The sequence below is a fragment of the Platichthys flesus genome, chromosome 10 (genome assembly GCF_949316205.1).
Source record: "Platichthys flesus chromosome 10, fPlaFle2.1, whole genome shotgun sequence".
NCBI lineage: Eukaryota > Metazoa > Chordata > Actinopteri > Pleuronectiformes > Pleuronectidae > Platichthys > Platichthys flesus.
The window spans coordinates 1,654,848-1,677,087 of NC_084954.1; the positions used below are offsets into that span (position 1 = coordinate 1,654,848).

The 22,240-nt window shown below is 41.8% G+C and overlaps 1 protein-coding gene across 1 annotated transcript; it reads left to right on the forward strand.

Annotated features, from left to right (window-relative positions):
* The first annotated feature begins 1,479 nt into the window (after positions 1-1,479).
* On the forward strand, positions 1,480-19,751 carry LOC133961782 (gastrula zinc finger protein XlCGF57.1-like). The gene is made up of 2 exons (XM_062397136.1): positions 1,480-1,706; positions 16,675-19,751. The coding sequence occupies exons 1-2, from the start codon at positions 1,532-1,534 to the stop codon at positions 18,129-18,131; spliced, it is 1,632 nt and encodes a 543-aa protein (XP_062253120.1). The 5' UTR covers positions 1,480-1,531; the 3' UTR covers positions 18,132-19,751.
* Positions 19,752-22,240: the final 2,489 nt, after the last annotated feature.

The following is a 22,240-nucleotide window of genomic DNA, read 5'->3' on the forward strand; positions in this document are numbered from 1 at the left end:
GAAGTGCACCATCATTGACTTTGGCAGGTTGAATTTCTTCAGCTGCCGCAGGAAGAACATCCTCTGGTGCCCTCTTTTGGTGATGGAGCTGTTACCCTCTGGGAAAACCAGTTGTTACCAAAACACTTATTTATAGTATTATTTATATTTCCTCCTTACTGAGAATTCCTTTTATTTAATTAACAATTCTGTTTTATTTCTTCTGTATTTAATTTATTATTATTAAGTCATTTCCTTTTTGCTCAGGAAGTGTTCTACCTGTCAAAAAAATTGACAACAAGTGAGCCTATTGGTTCAAGGTGAAATAACTGCATGTTATTGGTGTAAAACGTTCTAAGTCCCGCCTCCTCACTCGAGTCAGCGAGGTGCAGTCGAGTGTGGAGACAGACGGAGCCTGATGAGAAGTGGAGAAGTTGGAATTACGGAGCGATATTACTGCTACTGGTACTCCATATAATACTGAACAAAGAGAAGTGAGAGTATGTTTGAGCCCATAAGAAGTGTATCAACTACTGAGAGGACCTGGAGAGCAGCTTAGAGCACCGTTTATTCTTTTCTTTTCCCCGCTGGGTTTTCTGGATACCCTTGGATTGAGGAGCGCTTCCAGCATTCATCTACCTTGCTGTCAGTGTGGTAGGACTGTGGGAGAGGACCTCAAAGGACAGTTGAATCTAGCAGAACATCCTATTTTTTTTAGATTACTTTTATTTTCTGGGTGCACCCATTTCAAAAGACAAATACATTTTACTAAACTGAATGCCAGCAATGTTGTAAATATTTTGTGTGTTAATACAATTGTTTTCATTTAAACTTAACTCTGTGTTCTGGTTGCTCATTGTGGTGTCTAATATATGTTAATTACTCCTCCCTACGAATCTGGGTTATACTGGTCCAGTGTGCACCTATCCTCCATGTGGGTTACATAAGCTTTCAAAATTCCAGGAGAAAAACTCATTAGACTTTTCTCTCATCAAGCTGCTGTTTCTGCAAATTCATATTAAAGATATAATGAATAATGTGTGTATTTTGGTTAAGAGTGTGTGTGTGTGTGCGCAACCGGCACCTGAAGCAGGAAAACACGTTGAAAACATACCTTAATGTTTATTTGTTTAATTACGTCACATTCTTACAGTTACATTACTGAGCATCGTTAATAAGTTACTTCTTCAAAATCAAGAAAATATCATGTGATTATTGTTATTGGTTCTGATATCTGTCACCGCAACAAGATCCATAGAATCACTTCCTGTTCGTCTTCAGAGTAAAAGCATAATGTCCCTTCAATGTTGCTTCCTTTGAGGAATTGACAGTTAAATCAAACTGAAATACTCTGGAATATATTGAAAGCAAACGCAAAATAAATTTCCAAGACAAGTAGTGTGAGGGGGAATCCATCGACTTTCTCGGCCCCTTTTATTTTGAATCGCACACAAAACCCGCGAACCTTTTCCTGAATCAGTCACGTGGTTCGGCCGGCTAGCCAGGCTGGGAACGTCACACGCTTCGACATCTCGATACGGGAGGACACATTATGCTCACCGAGCGGCTCACGGCTGCGGGGGAGCAGATCCTCGCGGGGCTGGAGGAAACCTTGTTAGAGTCCGAGGAGCGAGTGGAGCGGACAGAGCGGTCCCAGCGGGAGGTCTGCCGCCAGAGGAGGCTGCTCGAGGCCGCGATGCAGCCCGTAGTCCGGCTGCACAGAGCAGGTCAGTCCCGGGAGCGGGGGGGATTCATGTTCCCAAGGGGCCACATGAGAACATGGACAGTTGTGGAGGGCCGCACCAACAGGCTGAACTCAATTCTACTCATATTCATTTGATAAGCTTCTACTGGTCAGAGTAAATGTTATGATTACTTCATTACATTAAGCGTGCTGCTTCACATTGTCACTTCCTGTTTACCAGTCGATGGTCGTGGTCGCTCTGTGAACTAGCTCCTCTGCTAACAGCTGTTTCTCTGCATCACTACGGCTACAATCACCGGTCTGTAGTTAAACAGCCACACCGACCAGCCCCTACTCTCTGGTGCTCCGTGACTCTGTGTTCTGTGTGAGCTCAGCCTCGTAGTCCAACAGGCGGAGACAGCAGCGACGTCTTCTCTCTCTCTCTTGCTCCGAGTGTCTCATGTTCACTGACCCCTCCGCCTCCATTAACAGTAGTGCTACATGTAATAAATGCAGTGTGTTGGTAGCGATGGAGCCGAGAGGCTCAGCGACATAGAACCTCCGTTAGCTGTAGTTAGCTTAGCCCCCGCTAGCCGCCGCGGAGCCACATAGCTTAGCACGTAGCTTAGCTTCAGCTAGCAGTACCTCGACCTGTCACGTGCAGCCGGGAGCCCAGGTCCGGAGGGGCCACAGTGCTTCCATTAACAGAGCTGCCAACTTTTCAAAAACCTTGAAGTGAGATTTTGCTGCGAACGCTCCCACACACGTTGGTGGCTCAAATATCAGGGAATTGGAATTCATCTGGTGTTGTACCCATGTTGTGCGCTGCATTCTGGTGGTTTTTGGGGCCCAAAGTCGTTGATAGGGGCGGCCTACTGGAGATGGTAAACATTGGTTACATTCTGTTAGCAAAGACATACAGTGGATATAAAAAGTCTACACACCCCTGTTCAATGTCAAGGTTTTTGTGTTGTAAACACTCTATCCACCTTTAATGGGAACTCTAACGTGCACAATTCAGTTGAAAAACAAACTGAAATCTTTTAGGAGGAAAAATAAAAAACTTACAATAATCTGGTTGCATAAGTGTGCACACCCTTAACCTAACACTTTTTTAAAGCAACTGTTAGATTTTATTAGAGCACTCAGTCTTTTGGGGTAGGAGTCTAATAGCACGGCACATCTTGACCTGGCAATATTTGCCCACTCTTATTTGCAAAAAGGCTCCAAATCTGTCAGATTACGAGGGCATCTCCTGTGCACAGCCCTCTTCAGATCACCACAGACGTTCAAGTGGATTCAGGGCTGGGGTCTGGCTGGGTCATTTTAAAACATGAACCTTCTTCTGGTGAAGCCATGCTTGTGTTGATTTGGATTTATGCTTTGGGTCGTTGTTGTGCTGATGGGTGAAATTCCTCTTCATCTTCAGCTTCAGCTTTCTAACGGAAGCTTCGATTCGAAACACGATTCATGGTTGCCGATTCGATTCAAGGACGATCTTGGTTAATTTAGTTCGATTCAGTGACCTGAAATCGATTCAGTAACTTTACTGGACAGTGCAGGCAAAGTTTCCGAGATCCGTGTTGTTTCTTGTAAGGAAATCAGGTTTGAATTAATTATGGATATTATAAACAAGCAAACAACAATTAATGGCAAATTTATTATCCTTTTATTTGAATCAAGTGCAACCATTTTCAATGTAAACATTACACAATAAAGTGCAACCACCTGCTACTTCTGCTGTTGTTTTCAACATAAAAATAATACAGTATCAAAAATAAAGTGCAACCAACATTTCTTAAGTTTGAATTAACATTAGGTTTATCTGCTACTTCTGCTTTTTTCAACATAAAAAGAGTACAATAGTAATACCAAAACTAGGGCTACGTTGTAGCACTTGGGGGCCCGAGCACCCGCACGTTGAAGCCTGTAGCGGTCGGTGGAGAGAGCGATCGATGACCAAGCGCACGTCTCCGCGTTTTGCATTCTGCGGAAAGATGAACGCTTCACTATCTTCGTCCGTCAAGCGACGCCGTTCCTTGCCTGCTAATTGCTCATTACGGTCCACGCTATCAATTGCACGTCACACTGTGAAAATTACATGTAAATCGAATGATAGTTGAAAAGCAAAGTTTATTTCCTGTTGCCAGTAGGTGGCGCCATCACTATTATTACACACAGACCTGATCTGTTCAAGTAGGCGCTCTGATGTAGCGTGAGCAATTTTGTGTAAATTAGAAAATTTTACATCAATGTAATTTCACACTGATCAGTAGGTGGCGCTATGACCCTAACCCTAATATTTAGATATGGAGCTGTTCAGGTCACGATTGTGATCAGAGGTCAGTATTTTGGAGCCTGTTGGATAATGCAGAGTGGAATAACAAAGTACTTCCTGTTTCATGGATAATCAATAGGTGGCGCTATGACACTGAGGAAATATTGACGCATAGAGCTGTTCAGGCTTGTACTCTTATCAGGTGACAGAAGTTTGGTAGTGATAGGACAATGCACAGTGGACTTATGAAAACATCGTCTCGTCTGGCGAAGGATGATCCTTCGCCAAAAATCAATGTTTACATGGTTTGAGGAAAAGTCACAATTCTGACCTTGATGTATATTGTAAAGCAGCTAGGAGCAGTTCATCAAAATATAAAACATGTCACTTCCTGTAGCCACCAGGGGGCGCTGTGATTTCAAGTCATAATTTCTGTGTAGATGTCATCAGGCCGGGACTCTTGTCTTACATGTCTAGTTTGGACTCGATTGGACCATGAATGTTCGAGATACAGATGCTCGTGTTTTGATGGCATTTAATCAAACTTTGACGCCACGCCACGGTCACACGGTGTGACGAAAAATAAATCCCTTAATCATTTTTTATCTCAATCTTGTTGTGATGACACTCATCTGAATTTTAAGTTGATCTGATGAAAGCTCTACGACAAGTAAATCAAATAAAAAATGTGGAATATGGCTAAAATGGCCACTAAATTCAAAATGGCGGGCTTCCTGTTTGGTCTAGCATATCTATCCAAGAGACTTATTTGTTTGTTATGAAAAGACACATGCCCAAAACGATTTTTGTACATGTCGGCCAATCTTAGTGCCGGGGCTGCCCGTTAGGGGGCGCTAGTCAGTTGTTTTGCCACGCCCATTCATAACACCATTTGAATATCTTCAGGTGGGGGATTTTGCTAAACACATGTAATTTGAGTGCGATAGAACCATTAACACTGAAGTTACAGCAATTTCGTGTTTCACGGCGAGTTGATGAACTTTGATGCCACGCCATTAATATGGCGTTTGACGAAAAGTTACAGTTATCTTATGCCTTCATTATCAATGTCTTGAGACCCATTTGATAAAGTTTGACATGGCTGAGGTCAATGGATGAGGAGAAATACATCCAAGTGTAAGACATGCAAAAAAAAAGACATTTCCTGTTGCCACCAGAGGGCGCTGTGATTTCAAGTCATGATTTCTGTGTAGATGTCATCAGGCCGGGACTCTTGTCTTACATGTCTAGTTTGGACTCGATTGGACCATGTATGTCCGCGGTACAGATGCTCGTGTTTTGATGGCGTTTAATCAAACTTTGACGCCACACCACGGTCACACGGTGTGACGAAAAAAAAATCCCTTAATCAGTTTTTTTCTCAATCTTGTTGTGATGACACTCATCTGAATTTGAAGTTGATCAGATCAAAGCTCTACGACAAGTACATAAAACAAAAAATGTGGAATATGGCTAAAATGGCCACTAAATTCAAAATGGCGGACTTCCTGTTGTTTTTTTCACAATGCTCCTTGAGACTTTTTTTCATGACTGGTCACGATACACCTATGTCCCGATTTTGGTGAAGATCAAAGAAGGGGAAACCTAGGGGCTGGTTCCAGGGGGCGCTGTTGAGCCATTTTGCCACGCCCAATTCAAATTTCTCCAGTATAGTAAAATATCCGCAGACCTTGAATTTCCTGCAAAGTTTCACACCTTTTTGAGCATGTCTAGACCCTGAAAAAGCCCCCCAAAGGGAAATAATAACTAGGACTACGTTGTAGCACTAACGGGCCCGAGCACAGGCAATTTCAAGTCTGTTGCGGTCGGGGAAGAGAGAACGACCGATGACCAAGCGCATGTCTCTGCCTTGCGTGCGTTTTAAGCTCTGCAGCAACAATAAATGCTTCACTTCCTGTAGCCAGCAGGTGGCGCTAGGATTTTAAGTCATGGTGTCTTTGTAGATGTCATCAGGTCGCGACTCTTGTCTTACATGTCTAGTTTGGAGTTGATTGGACCAAATATGTCCAAGATACAGACGCTCGTGTTTTGATGGCGTGTGATCAGACTTTGACTCCACGCCATGGTCAGAGTTTGGTGTTTTCCTATTTTGTAACAGGTAAAAATAGCAGTTAAATGTCAACAGTTGTCTTTATTGTCGTTCTATTATTTAATAAATGCAACAAACTATAGTTTTTATATATATTGTATGACTATATATATATATATATATATATAACTTTATAACCTGTGTTATCAAATATGTTGTGCGGCACCAGACAGCTTTAAATTGGGGGAAGAGTGGAGGAAATGGCTCTTTCAATAGTAAAGGTTGCCTACCCCTGCCTTAGGTGACACAATTTGTGCCTTGGTCAAACGATAATCATATACAGCCCTCTATTGACTTAATATTGCGGTACAAGTAGGTGTGCCGGTAATATAAAGCCACTGGAGGTCAGTATAAGACCATGAAACACAGACATGGTTGAAAGGAAAACAAGTCTTTTCATTTTGCACATCAAGCTTTTAAGCCACACCACGGTCACACAGTAGGACGGAAAGTTACAATTTTGACAACTTTAGATCTTCATCTTGTTTTGAAGACGCGTATCTATATTTTACGTTGATTTGATGAAGGCCCTACGACAACTGAATCAAACTGTAACACATACCAAAAAGAAGAAATTTCCTGTTGTTACCAGGGGGCGCAGTGATTGTAAGTCACAATTTCTGCACAGATGTCTTCAGATCGCAACTCTTGTCTAACATGTCTAGTTTGGAGCCGATGGGACCAAATATGTCAGAGACATAAAAGCTTGTGTTTTGATGGCGTTTCGTCACACTTTAATGCCACGGTCAGATGGTGTGTCAGAAAGTTGTTTCTTTTATAACTTTTTATCTCCATCTTGTTGTGATGGCACTCATCTAAATTTTTAGTTGATCTGATGAAAGCTCTCCGAAGTACAATAAAATATAAAACGTACCAAAAACAAGACATTTCCTGTTGCCACCAGGGGGCGCTGTGATTGTAAGTCACAATTTCTGCACCAATGTCTTCTGGTGGCGACTCTTGTCGTATTTGTCTAGTTTGGACTCGATTGTACATAAATATGTCTGAGATACAGAAGCTCGTGTTTTGGTGTTTTCATCACACTTTGCCGCCACGCCACAGGCACACGGTATTACGAAAAGTTGATTTTTTTGATAACTTTCAATCTCCAAATTGTTATGATGACAGTCATTTACATTTTCAGCTGATCTGATGAAAGCTGTACGACAAGTACATCAAAGAAAAAATATGGAATATGACCAAAATGGCCACTAAAGTCAAACTGGCGGGCTGCCTGTTGCGTTTTTCATAATGCACTGATGGACTTTTTTGTGCATCTAGTCATGATACACAATAGTATTTGGTTTTTTTGAGGATCTGTGAATGCTAAATGAGGGGCTTTTCCGTAGGTGGCGCTCTTGAGCTATTTTGCCACTTTTTTATCAAAATGCTCCAGAATACGTAAATTTTTGCCGCCTTTGAATTTACTGCAAACTCCTACAACTTTTTGAGCACATTAAAGCCCTCAAAAAGCCAATTCATTTACGGAAGAGAAAAATAATAATAATAATAATAATAATCATTTCAATTTCAATAGGGCCTCCCACCGATTTCGGTGCTCGGGCCCTAATAACTAGGGCTACGTTGTAGCACTGGCGGGCCCGAGCACAGGCAATTTCAAGTCTGTTGCGGTCGGGTAAGAGAGAACGATCGATGACCAAGCTCATGTCTCTGCCTTGCGTGCGTTTTAAGCTCTGCAGCAACAATAAAGGCTCCACTTCCTGTAGCCAGCAGGTGGCGCTAGGATTTTAAGTCATGGTGTCTTTGTAGATGTCATCAGGTCGCGACTCTTGTCTTACATGTCTAGTTTGGAGTTGATTGGACCAAATATGTCCAAGATACAGACGCTCGTGTTTTGATGGCGTGTGATCAGACTTTGACTCCAGGCCATGGTCAGAGTTTGGTGTTTTCCTATTTTGTAACCGGTAAAAATAGCAGTTAAATGTCAACAGTTGTCTTTATTGCCGTTCTATTATTTAATAAATGCAACAAACTATAGTTTTTATATATATATATATATATAACTTTATAACCTGTGTTATCAAATATGTTGTGCGGCCCCAGAGAGCTTTAAATTGGGGGAAGAGTGGAGGAAATAGTAAAGGATGCCTACCCCTGCCTTAGGTGACACAATTTGTGCCTTGGTCAAACCATGATCCTATACTGCCCTCTAATGACTTAATATTGCGGTACAAGTAGGTGTGCCGGCAATATAAAGCCACTGGAGGTCAGTATAACACCATGAAACACAGACATGGTTGAAATGAAAACAAGTCTTTTCATTTTGCACATGAAGCTTTTAAGCCTCACCACGGTCACACGGATTGATGAAAAGTTTAAATTTTGATAACTTAAGATCTTCAACTTGTTTTGTAGAGTCTCATCTAATTTTTAAGTTGATCTGATGAAAGCTCTCCGAGTAGTACAAATAAATATAACACTTACAAAAAAAACACATTTCCTGTTGCCACCAGGGGGCGCTGTGATTGTAAGTCACAATTTCTGCACCGATGTCTTCTGGTCGCGACTCTTGTCGTATGTGTCTAGTTTGGACTCAATTGGACAAAATATGTCTGAAATATGGAAGCTTGTGTTTTCATGGCGTTTCATCAAACTTTAACGCCACACCACGATCAGACGGTTTTGCAAAAACTAAATCCTTCAATAACTTTAGATCTCCATTTTGTTGTGATGACACTCGTCTAAATTTTTAGTTGATCTGATGAAAGCTGTACGAGAAGTATATCAAAGTAAAAAAAACATGGAATATGGCCAAAATGGCCACAAATCAAAAATGGCGGGCTTCCTGTTGAGTTTTTCATAATGCTCCTTGAGGCTTTTTTGTGCATCTGGTCATGTTACACAACTGTCTTCATTTTCGTGAGGATCAGTGAATGCTAAATGAGGGGCTCCCAATGAGGGGAAGCTCCGTTGGTGGCGCTGTTTAGCCATTTTGGCCCGCCCACTTCCAAATACCGCAGAATACTTAAATTTTCACGACTTTCTAACTTACTGCAAACTTTTAAAACTTTTTGAGTATGTTAAAGCACTCAAAAAGCCAATTCATTAGGCCAAGAGAAAAATAATATTAATAATAATAATAATAATAATAACTAGGGCTACGTTGTAGCACTAACGGGCCCGAGCACAGGCGATTTCAAGTCTGTTGCCGTCGGTGAAGAGAGAGCGTTCGATGACCAAGCGCTTGTCTCCGTGTTACATGCGTTTGAGCACTGAAGCAAGGATAAACGCCTCACTTTCTGTAGCCAGCAGGTGGTGCTATCGTTTTAAATCATGGTGTCTTTGTAGATGTCATCAGGTCGCGACTCTTGTCTTACATGTCTGGTTTGGACTGGATTGGACCAAATATGTCCAAGATACAGAAGCTCATGTTTTAATGGCGTGTAATCAAACTTTGACGTCACGCCATGTTCACACCGTGAGACAAGAAATCGATCTTTTAATAACTTTTCATCTCCATCTTGTTGTGATGACACTCAACTAAATTTCATGTTGATCTGATGAAAGCTCTACAACAAGTACATCAATGTAAAAGTATGGAATATGGCCAAAATGGCTACCAAATCCAAAATGGCGGGCTTCCTGTGTGGTTTAGCATATCTTTCCAAGAGACTTATTTCTTTGTCATGAAAAGACACATGTCACTATCGATTTTTGTAGATGTAGACCAATCGTAGTGCCGGGGCTGCCCTTTAGGGGGCGCTAGTCAGTTATTTTGACACGCCTATTCCTTAAAACTATCTGTATAGCTTCAGGGTGGGCTGTTGATACACACATGTAGTTTGAGGGAGCTGGACCCATGAACACAGAAGTTACAGCAATTTCGTGTGTCATGACGAGTTGAACTTTGATGACACCCCATTAATAATCCGCATGATGAAAAGTCACAGTAATCGTAAGCCTACATTATCAATGTCTTGAGACCCCTTTGACACAGTTTGACATGGTTTCACAAAGTGGATGAGGAGAAATACATCCAAGTGTAAAATGTACCAAAAACAAGACATTTCCTGCTGCCACCAGGAGGCGCTGTGATTTTAAGTCACAATATCTTGTAGATGTCTTCAGGTCGCGACTACTGTCGTACATGTGTAGTTTGGAGTCGATTGGACCAAATATGTCTGAGATAGAGAGCTCGTGTTTTGATGGCGTTTCATCAAACTTTGACGCCACGCCACGGTCAGACAGTGTGACGAAAAGTTTATCTTTCAATAACTTTTGATCTCCATTTTGTTGTAATGGCACTCGTCTAAATTTTAAGTTGATATGGTGAAAACTCTACGAGAAGTACATCAAAGTAAAAATATGGAATATGACCAAAATGGCCACTTAATCCAATATGGCAGGCTTACTGTTAGTTTTTTCATAATGGTCATTGAGGCTTTTTTGTGCATCTTGTCATGATACACAACTATCCTCATTTTCGTGAGGATCAGTGAATGCTAAATGAGGGGCTTTCCGTAGGTGGCGCTGTTCAGCCATTTTGCCACACCCATTTCCAAATACTCCAGAATACGTAAATTTACACCACTTTCTAATTTAATGCAAACTTTTACAACTTTTTGAGCATGTTTAAAAATTCTCAGAATAATCCTTTCAATTTCAATAGGGCCTCTCACCAGAGGTGCTCGGGCCCTAATAATAATCATTTCAATTTCAATAGGGCCTCCCACCGATTTCGGTGCTCGGGCCCTAATAATAATCATTTCAATTTCAATAGGGCCTCCCACAGATTTCGGTGCTCGGGCCCTTATAATAATAATCCAGTCAATTTCAATAGGGCCTCCCACCGGAGGTTCTCGGGCCCTAATAAGAATCCTTTCAATTTCAATAGGGCCTCTCACCATTCGGTGCTCGGGCCCTAATTAATGTTGAATTTATGGAGGATCAGTCCAAGTGGGAGGAGGTAGATGATGAATAGGATAGGCCCAAGGACAGAGCCCTGGGGAACACCAGAGGAGAGGGGGGATGGGTGGGATGTGAATGATTTTAACTGGATGAACTGAGTACGGCCATAGAGATATGAGAGGAACCAGTCTAGGGGTGTGTCAGTTATGCCAATTGATGCGAGTCTGTCAATGAGGGTGTAGTGGGATATGGTGTCAAAAGCCGTGCTAAGGTTGAGAAGGATGAGGATGGATAATAGTCCGGAGTCAGCTGCCATCAGGAGGTCATTTGTGATTTTGAGGAGGGCTGTTTCTGTGCTGTGGCGGGGGCGAAAACCGGATTGTAACTGTTCGTAGAGGTTATTGTTGGAGAGATGAGCATGGACCTGTGATGCCACTTCCTTTTCCAGGATTTTTGAGAGAAATGGCAGTTTGGAGATGGGACGAAGGTTATTGAAGTTGTTGGGGTCTGAACCAGGTTTTTTTAGTGTCGGTTCGGAGACCATTATTGTAGAGCAAAACCAGATGATCCGGGGTGCATGGGTAACTGATGGTGGGGAAATTGTCGATGCCTTTTCTGAAATCAGCTAAATTAATGTTTTTTATTTTACGGAAGGACATAACTTGTGACTGTTTGGTTTTGGATAGTGTTAAAGTCAATTTAAATGAAACAAGCATGTGATCAGAGATGGGGAGATCGACAGCAGAACAGTTGAAAGGAGTGACACCTGAGCAACAGACCAAGTCCAAAATATGACCTTTAGAGTGGGTAGGGAAATCAATATATTGTTGGAGGCCAAAACTGTCCAGGCAAGAAGTGAACTCCTTAGTGAAAGCATTATTAATGTTGTCCATGTGAATATTGAGATCACCCAGAACAATTATATTGGATGAGAGTGAGCAGATGTGGGTGAGAAATGTGGTGAATTCATCAATGAAATCCTTATTAGGTTTAGGTGGACGGTAACTGTTGACTAAGACAGTTGGAGTGGGTCCATTTAATTGTAGAGCGACAGATTCACAGTGACGGGCGAAACCTTCCAGGTCTCGCGGTGAATTATCGCAAGACCACCTCCTCTGCCGGTGAGACGGGGTTGAGAAGTGTAAACAAACCCAGGTGGATTAGACTCATTCAGCTGAGAGAGTCATTGGGTTGCTGCCACGTCTCCGTTAGACAAAGAAAGTCATACTTGTGCTCCGGGGGCTTATACTGAATTTTTTATCAAACCTAGTCCCAAAGACCGATACAATTATTATTGTTGGTGATTTAAATATTCATGTTGACGATACTTAAGATAGCTATAATTTAATTGAAACGATCTCCAAACTAATATAATCAAGATGAAATGATTTTCTGATATTGCAAGTGCAATTCAGTCCTTCTCCCAAAGCATTAAACGGCCAGTCAGCGCCGTGCTGACTGGCACTCACTCTCAAGCAGCTGTAAAGTGAAGGAGGCGAGTTGTGTGTGTGGTGACCGGCGGTATTTACAAAACAGCGCGACTGGATAATGGCAGAGGGTATGCAGCCCTGTCTGATCGACAAAAAGGGCAGAAAAACTTCTCTTGTAGGGGAACACTTCGGATTCTTTGAATCCGAAGAGGAGCAGCACCACACAATGTAGCGGCCGCGCAGCAACATTCTAAAGCGCACAGCCGTCTGGCTGTTCACACCGGACCCGCATTTCTCCATGCTGGTCAGCCCGCGATTCTCCGCTTGTTGTTGTATGTAACCCGTTCAATGCAGGTGTTCGGGGGTAAATGATGATGGTCCTCATAGCCATCCCCCAGCCCTCTCTTTCTCTCTCTGTCTGTCAGCTTGTGTACTTGTAGTGGGGGGGGCAGATGGGTACATTTAATAACAACAGGAAATTTCAAAGTTCTCATTTACCAAGTTTTTTTTGGAGAGAAATACTGAATAATTGTATCATGTTATCCAAAAAAGAATCGGATGAATAATCCTGATTGCAACATCGTCCAAAATAATCGTGATTATGATTTTCTCCATAATTTAGCAGCCCTACCTGAGCGTAGCATTTATTCCGATACTAGACTCAATTGGTTTAATGTAGTGTGTACCAATGACCCTGAGCCTTCTACGTATTTTTACCCTGTTAAAATTATTTTTAGTAATTTTTCCTTACTCCTGCTGAGGGTTAAGGACAGAGGATGTCACACCATGTTAAAGCCCTATGAGACAAATTTTTGATTTGTGAATATCGGCTATACAAATCAAATTTGATTGATTAGGCAATGAAAAAGTGAGTCAGGCAAAGTAATAACATATCACACTTTAATCAACCTTTATAATAACTGTTGTGTATGTAACCCAGGTCTCATGACTTTAAAATAATTACAAAAAAAAGTGCAACTACTACTTCCGGTTTCGGCACTATAAATATCCGGGTCGAGAGGCGCACTTCCTCTTTGCGGGCTGAGCAGTGCAAAGGTGAGTTGTGTGCTCTGTGTTGTGTATGAGCAGTATAGCGTGATGCTAGTTAGCCTGTGTGTGTTGACTCTGTTTGTGTCCGTTAGCTTAATGCTAACATCACAAATCAGTGATCGATTAGTAATGTTTGTTTGTATTTACTTGCATTTGTGTTGTACTTTGATTGAATATTTTTTCTTTGTAAGTTAATTAGTATATAATGAACAGTTAACCTTGGTCAAAGGTTTGTATGATTTAAATGTAATCCTGACTTTTGTTTTTTTTGGACTAATTTTTTTATTTCCTTCAATGGCTGTTTGCGGGCTGAGCAGTGCAAAGTGCAAAGTGCGAAGAGTGAAGCTACCGACAATTGATGGCGAGCTATTCCTGGATGGACTTTTCAGAAACACCTTTCCCTACGAGCCTCCTTGCCCTGCGAGTGGTAGGAGAGCACTCACCGTAACCCTTTTTTTTTTTTTTTTCTCCCCCCCCCTCCTTGGAATAACATTCTTTGGACCAACAGACTGTAATTAGATGAATCATATCACTGAATGAATGCATGTATGTAGTGAATTAATGTGTGTTAATACAACTTATATTTAAAAGCACCTTTGTGTCAGCATGTGTCTTGGTATTCACACTAAGGGCTCCAACCGAACCTTATAGTCCACACGTGTTACATGTACAAAATATGCAAGTTTTTTGCAGTATTTCAAAGATCAGCTTTAAATTAACTTTACACAAAGTTCTATTCCTATTTGCATATAGTCTAATCACCACATTTGCTGTTTTTTTTTGTTTTTTTCCTTGTTCAGTGAGAGAAATCTAGTCTGTTTCAGTGCACTTGTTCAAAACAAGTGCACTGACGTCAGGTTGAATATCTGAGGTGGATATGCGAAGGACAGCTGACAGGTGATCATCATTGAGAGAGGATCTGTATCTGTGACTTGCCGGCTCTCCTAGACCTGTTCCACTCCAGGACCAGTAGGAGAGCACGCAAGATCATTGCTGATCCTTCTCATCCCGCTCACCACCTTTTCCACAGACTTCCATCCGGAAAAAGGTTCCGGGCCATCAGGACTAAGACCTTGCGCCATCTGAACAGTTTTTTCCCTATGGCAGTGGGGCTCACAAACAAGCCCCCTGCATCACACTGACTCTGCCCCCCCCCCCCCCCCCTGCACCTAATTTATACTTGATATATTAGTGGCACTATCACCAATCTCTTAGCACCGCACGTGCCCATAACTCTGGTACTGTATACATTTTGTTCCATTTTGTTCCATATTGTTGTTTTTATATTGTTGCTCTTATATTGTTTCTATATTGTTGTTTTATGTGTATATGTTTTTTATATTTTATGTGTATTGTTTTTTATATTGTTTGTATATTGTTTTATGTGTATATGTTTTTATATTGCTGTTTTTATAATGTTTTATGTTCAGTTCACCAATGAACGACACCAAGGAAATTTCCTGTATGTGCAATCATACTTGGCAATAAAAAGGATTCTGATTCTGATTCTGAAAACTCCAGCAATGATACTGACTTTAAGTGCTCTGCCAGTAGTGCATTAGACTGCAGGTCAATCAGTTTGAGCTGAACCTCACTGGGTGCATTTCCACACTGCACGTGAAGGGAGAAGACATCTTGTGCACTTCACTTTCAACTGTTTTGAAGTCTTGAAATCCTCTTGAAAACTCACCATGCATTGCCCCTAAAATGGAAGAGTACCTGCGGAGGTGATCAACTGATGATGTGGCTTCTTTCAGTTTTGGCATGTGGTTGAGAACGTTAAACTCCAACTGGCTTGAAAGAAACCGCTCACAGGCTAAAGTTAGCTAGCATCCGCTCGAGCTGTGGAGTTAATACGTCACTTTACATTACATTACATTACATTTCATTTAGCTGACGCTTTTATCCAAAGCGACTTACAATAAGTGCATTCAACTCCGAGGGTACAAACCAAGGACGACAAGAATAAAGAAAGTATAATTTCTTCAAATAAAGCAAAACTACAAAGTACTATAAGTAAGTGCCATGTAAGTGCTACTAAAATGTTAGTTTCAAAAAAAGTATTTTATTATTTTATTATACAAGGTAAAGTCAGAAGAGGTGTGTTTTTAGTTTTCGGCGGAAGAGGTGTAAACTCTTAGATGTCCGGATGTCTATGGGGAGCTCATTTTACCATCTAGGAGCCAGGACAGAAATCAGTCGTGATTTTGATGAGTCTTTAGCAGTGAGGTAGCAACGAGCCGATTAGCCGATGCGGAGTGAACGAGCTGGGGTGTAACGTTTGACCATGTCCTGGATGTAGGCGGGACCTGATCTGTTCACAGCATGGTACGCAAGTACTAGTGTTTTTAACCGGATGCGAGCAGCCACTGGTAGCCAGTGAAGGGAGCGGAGGAGCGGAGTGCAAAAAAAGGTCGGATGGCAGTAGCAGGTAGACCTGCCAGGAGGGAGTTACAGTAGTCTAGGCGTGAGATGACCAGAGCCTGGACCAGAACCTGCACCGCCTTCTGAGTGAGAAGGGGGCGTATTCTCCTGATGTTGTACAGCATGAATCTACAGGACTGTGTTGTTGCAGTAATGTTGGCAATAAGGAAGAGTTGGCTATTGAGTGTCACACCTAGGTTCCTAGCAATCAGTGTTTGGGTTAACACGAAGTTGTCAAAGTTAATAGTCAGGTCGTGGATGGGAGAGTCTTTCCCTGGAAGGAAAAGGAGTTCAGTCTTGTCAAGGTTGATCTTTAGATGGTGTGCAGACATCCACTGAGAGATGTCGGTCAGACAGGCAGAGATTCGTGCTGCTGCCTGTGTTTCAGATTTAGTTCCTGTCTCTGTCTGCTGCACCAGGCTGCTCCACCTCTCACCTGAATAATGAGGAGGATTTGATGCTGTTGTGAACGAGTCTGTGCAGAAAACCTGCTGCTGTGTTGCTCATGCCCGAAACAGAAAGTCTGGACACATTTCTCTGAGCTTTACCCACAGGTCTTTTCTGAAAGCATCTTAACCAACTAACTAACATCCCCTCACCCTGTTCTCCTCTGTTAGTGACCTTATTGGTTTATTTAGCCTCGAACTGAAAAACTTTTCTACTAGAAACCCTTTGTTTTATGCTGCTTCCTTTATGAGCTGCGTCGTAACACCAGCTGTAAACGACCTCAACATCTCTGCCTCTTGAATGCGATCATTCAAAAATCACAACAGTCGACATTAAACAACACAATTTTTTTTCAACTCACTTCAGATAACTCTGAAATGATAAACGTGTATTTGTGTTTCAGTGTGTCCTGCAGACGTCCAGAAACTGATGGTGAATAAAGAAGAGGTTCCCCCTGAGCAGCAGCAGTGGAGCCCCCTTGTGGACCAGGAGGATCCAAAGCCCTTCCACATTAAAGAGGAGCAGGAGGAACCGTGGACCAATCAGGATGGACAGCAGCTTCAAGGACTGGAGGAGGCTGATGTCAAGTTCAGTTTGACTCCTGTCGCTGTGAAGAGTGAAGAAGAAGAGAAACTTAAATCATCAAAGCTTCATCCAAGTGAGACGAAGGAGAACAGAGCGGACTGTGGAGGACCAGAACCAGCCAGGAACTCAGGTCCTGATGGACGTTTACAACCAGGTCCTGAGGACAAGGCTGAAGACTCTTCTGAGACTGAAGTCAGTGAGGATGATTGGATGGAGCCTCTAAGTGATATGGATTGTAAAACAGAAAAAAAAACGTTTTGTTGCTCTGAGTGTGGTAAAAGATTTAACCAAAGGGGCCATCTAAATCTACATATGAGGATTCATACAGGAGAGAAACCGTTCAGTTGCACTGATTGTGGTAAACGATTTCACCAGAGGGGTGATCTAAATAGACATGAGAGGAGTCATACAGGAGAGAAACCGTTCAGTTGCTCTGAGTGTGGTAAACGATTTAGCCAGAGGGGTGATCTAAAGAGACATAAGAGGACTCATACAGGAGAGAAACCGTTTAATTGCTCTGAGTGTGGTAAAATGTTTCACCAAAGGGGCCATCTAAAAAGACATAAGAGAATTCATACAGGAGAGAAGCCGTTTAGTTGCTCTCAGTGTGATAAACGATTTAGCCATAGGTGCCATCTAAAAACACACATGAGGATTCACACAGGAGAGAAACCGTTTAGTTGCTCTGAGTGTGGTGAAAGATTTAACATAAGGGGCAATCTGAATATACATAAGAGGATTCATACAGGAGAGAACCCGTTTAGCTGCTCTGAGTGTGGTAAACGATTTAGCCATAGGTGCCATCTAAATATACATCTGAGGATTCATACAGGAGAGAAACAGTTTAGTTGCTCTGAGTGTGATAAAAAATTTAACAGAATGGGTGATCTAAATACACATATGAGGACACATACAGGAGAGAAACCGTTTAGTTGCTCTGAGTGTGATAAAAGATTTGGTCACAGCAGCCATCTAAGTAATCATATGAGGATTCATACAGGAGAGAAACCGTTTAGTTGCTCTGAGTGTGATAAAAGATTTAACAGAAGGGCCAATCTCATTGCACATATGAGGAGTCATACAGGAGAGAAACCGTTTAGTTGCTCCGAGTGTGGTGAAAGATTCAACCTAAGGTGCAATCTCAATAGACATATGAGGATTCATACAGGAGAGAAACCGTTCAGTTGCTCTGAGTGTGATAAAAGATTTAACCAAAGTGGCCATCTAAATACACATATGAGGAGTCATACAGGAGAAAAACCGTTAAAAATTTAAGAATCAGTCCTACTGTACGAGACGTGAGGATTCTTAAAGGAGAGAAGTGGTTCAGTTTCAACCTTTTGTAACAAAAGTTTGTATTTTTATTTTACAGCAGATACTTATTTATACATATTCCTGGGTCACTGTTTTTAATAGACTATTAACAGTTTCTATGTCCCTAGAAAATACAACTCATTGAATAACACTAAAGATTTGTTTATATATCTTAAATTCGCCTAAAACTTCTGTTCAAGGATACCCCAATTATATTGAAAGCTATTCTTGAACCATTTGGAGTACATGCATAATCTTGGTCTCTTTTGAAAGGTAACATTCTGAACTTTACCCCCCCCCCCCCCCCTCTCTTAACAGTCAGAACCACTCTGAGTACTACTGGCATTTAGTAATAGCAGTTGGCACAAAGTGAAGTAGAAGGTTTTTATAAACAGATGCCTGCAGATGAATCTAGCTGGGACTTATGAGCTGGAAAACACAATGGGACCCTATCATGAAGCCTTGACTAGCCCAAGTTCAAATTTGATAAAAGTACCACAGAAAATGAATATTTGACCGATTTTTTTCCTAAGGCCATGTTTAGGCTTTTCCACAAAGGCCATTGGGAGACTCCAAAGGACCCTTTGTAACCATGTTAACCAACCAGGCTAAAAAAAGCTAAATTTACACTCAAAATTATACTTTTATATAACGGAGACAAAACCGGTCATATAGTTTAAAATGTATACAAATAAACATCTTTCATATATTTTAGCAACATGTAGCAGTCACGACGGGGACGAAACAGTGACGTACGGTGCTCTGGGACCAGCTGGACACTGTTGGGAAATTTCATTGGCTAAACAATACGCCAGTCATCAGAACAATCGGTTGGAATTGGCTAAGCCTTTACACATCAGAAGAATGGCAGGCTCTTTCCAACAACAACTAGGTGCCTCGTTGGGTATTGAAGGCTGTGGACAGCCCATGCCAGCTCCGATTGGGTCAAGTTTAGATTGACAGCTCACTTGAACCAATAGGACATGGCTATCTACCATTTTGAGAGCTGCACACAGAGTTATAAGTGAGAGTATGTCCCAGTTTACACGGAGGAGGTGGCTGCGCTGACATTATGCAACAGCTGACAGTTGCTATTCTTTGATGTAATAGTGTGTTTTGGACTGACATTGTTACTGGATGGATCGTCTGGACCTTTGGCGATGTACCAACACCGTTTTTGTTGGAATGTTATCGATTTGTGGATTAATATGAAGCTTCTTACGTGAGTCGCGGCGACTTTTGTTCCATTTCCGGTCTGACTGAGACGTTGATTGTACCGGCTTTGGTGATCGGATCTTGAAATGGTTAACATCAGTGGAATCTGAAGAATCTTACCGTTCTAACGATATGTTGCATTAGTACCTAGCTGTACAAGGCAGTTCTGTAAATAACAATGATTGACGCTTATCGGTAAAACAGCGCACCTGGACGGCGCCCGCGGGGGTGTTTGCGATCAGGTCAAGTAGTTCATATGATTACATTTTTTTTTTAATAATGGTTTCTTGGTTAGTGAGATTCAGTGACAGTGTGTGTTCTCCTTTATGTATTGAATGTGTCTCCAAGAATAAAAGTCTAATAAAAAGATAATGGTGTCTTCACCCTCCTCTTCTCTGTTTCTGTACGACTTGAGGCTGCACTGGCTACAGTTGAATTGTCTCATTATCAGACAAATTAGTCAGTCTCTCACTGTCTGACATGTTTGGTTACGTTTGATGTGAAGTCTGAACTGGGCAATTTCAGATCAGAATATCTGACATACGAGTCGTCTGGAACGCAGCATTACACTCACACCCACGGACAGCGGAGCAGCAGTGAAGGAGGAGCTCTCGTTGACAGGAATGACCTGAAATGTCAAACAGCAGGATTCAGAGACAGCTGTGATGTCCCCAAGCGTTTGTCCTTGCCGCAGTGCGCAAAACCCATGTCGCACTACAGAATGCTTATGCTCGGGCCGTTCAGTGCTGCTTTGCAGTCCTAGATATTGTAGAAATTGTAATTTTTTATGTTTTAATTATTTTTGTTTTCATCTCAAGTAGAAGATTATCTGATTTAAGCCCTAGTACAAGTTACTCAAAGTAAAAATGTGGAATATGGCCAAAATGGCCACTTAATGAAAAAATGACGGCCTTCCTGTTGTGTTTTTCATAAAACATAAATGCTTCTTTATGATCTCCGAGTCAACGGAAAGCCAATGAGCTGTCTAACTCCACAGCCCCACAGTGCTAATAGGGAGGGGGGGGGAGAGAAATCAAAAAATCCATTTGAAAATGCATCTTAATAGGAGAAATGAGTAGCTGAATGAATTAATGAATCACTTTCCCTTTTTCTGAATTTGCTATTCAATCTGCTGAGTCATTTAGCTTCTCCATTCCACCTCTCCATTCTGTGACACTGGGCCTTGTTATTGGTGCCGCCTAGTGGCTTGCACCCCTAGGCAATGCATTGCAGGGCGAAGCATATTTCTTTCGTTTATTTCGGCGCTTCTCCTCCCACAAATTTTGTCGCACAATCACGAGACCTATAAATAAACCCGTTGAATTACATTGAATGGTGTGCTATGTGTTTTATAACAAATTCGTCCAATTTGATCAAAGATCACGCCAACGCAACTGAAAACGACGATTGGGTATGACTTTGTATGCAGTGTTAGCGCCACCTGCTGGATCAACTCTCTCTCTCTCTCTTGCTCGCTCGCTCGCTCGCTCGGGGGCCTATGTCTGTCCTCCCAAACTTCCAACTGGATTTCATATCAAAACACATTTCAGCTCTTTAATTATCTGTGTGACACTCAAACCTGCTTCATGTGGGTTTTTATAAACTTTTTTAATATCGCTGCAGGTGAATGAAAACTTTATTTAAGCTTCGAGATTTTCAGGAGAATAACTCATTAGACTTTTCTCTCATCAAGCTGCTTGTTCTGCAAATTCATATTAATGAAGTAATGAATAATGTGTACTTGGTTAAGTGTGTGTGTGTGTGTGTGTGTGACCGGCATCTGAAGCAGGAAAACACATTGAAAACATACGTTCATGTTTATTTGTTTATTTACGTACCACTCTTACAGATACATTACGTAGCATCGTTAACAAGTTACTTCTTCAAAATCCAGATTATTGTTATTGGTTCTGATTTCTGTCACGGCAACAATAATCCATAGAATCACTTCCTGTTTGTCTTCAGAGTAAAAGCACAATGTCCCTTTTGTTGTTGCTTCCTTTGAGGAAGTGACAGTTAAATCAAACTGAAAAGGATAATTTCTCAGGACTTAATATTTTGGAAACTTCGTGGATACTTTACTGTAAAAGTGGACTGAGTTGTCCAGGATGTTGTTGGTTCAATCCCCAGCTCCTCCCACCAGCAGGCTGAAGTTTCCACGGGCAAAACCGTTGAGTTAAAGGTCTTGAACATAGACAGAATTCTCCTTCACGTCTTCCTGTCATGGTCAAAGAACAGAGAGAGACAACAAGAGGTCAAAGAACAGAGAGAGACAACAAGAGGCTTCTCTATTGTGGTTGGGTGTGTTGATGTGATCTCAACACAAGAGGTCAGTGTGTCCTCAAAAATATCTTCATGATGTCCTCATGAGTCTCTCCAGCTGCAGTGTTCAGATCCACAGAGGGTGGGGATTTCGTTTATTGATAAACTACAGATTATATTGGGAAACAAACACTGACGCATTTACTGAACCAATTGTGTGGGAATAGATCCTAGCGTGAAAAATGTGATTTACATCACATGACATCAGATCAACTTCAAATTGAGATGAGTGTCATCTTTTCGTGCAGCTCTGATTTTTCTAACTACACGTCAGCATGGCGGAGACCCACGGATAGCCCTTGGCTGTGATTGGTCCGCTAACGCCAGCATTTCGGGACAACATCATTTCCGGACCTCAAACTTCCTGTTTCATTCCCTAAATCACAATAAACCTAAATCACAACTACGACTCTATGATTAATGTGACAAGTGTGTTAAGCCAGCAGCGTTGTCCGGCTGACGGTGGCTGGTTAGAGCACTTACGGCATGTGTGTACGGTCACATACGGTTATAACGAACTTTCATAACGGGGC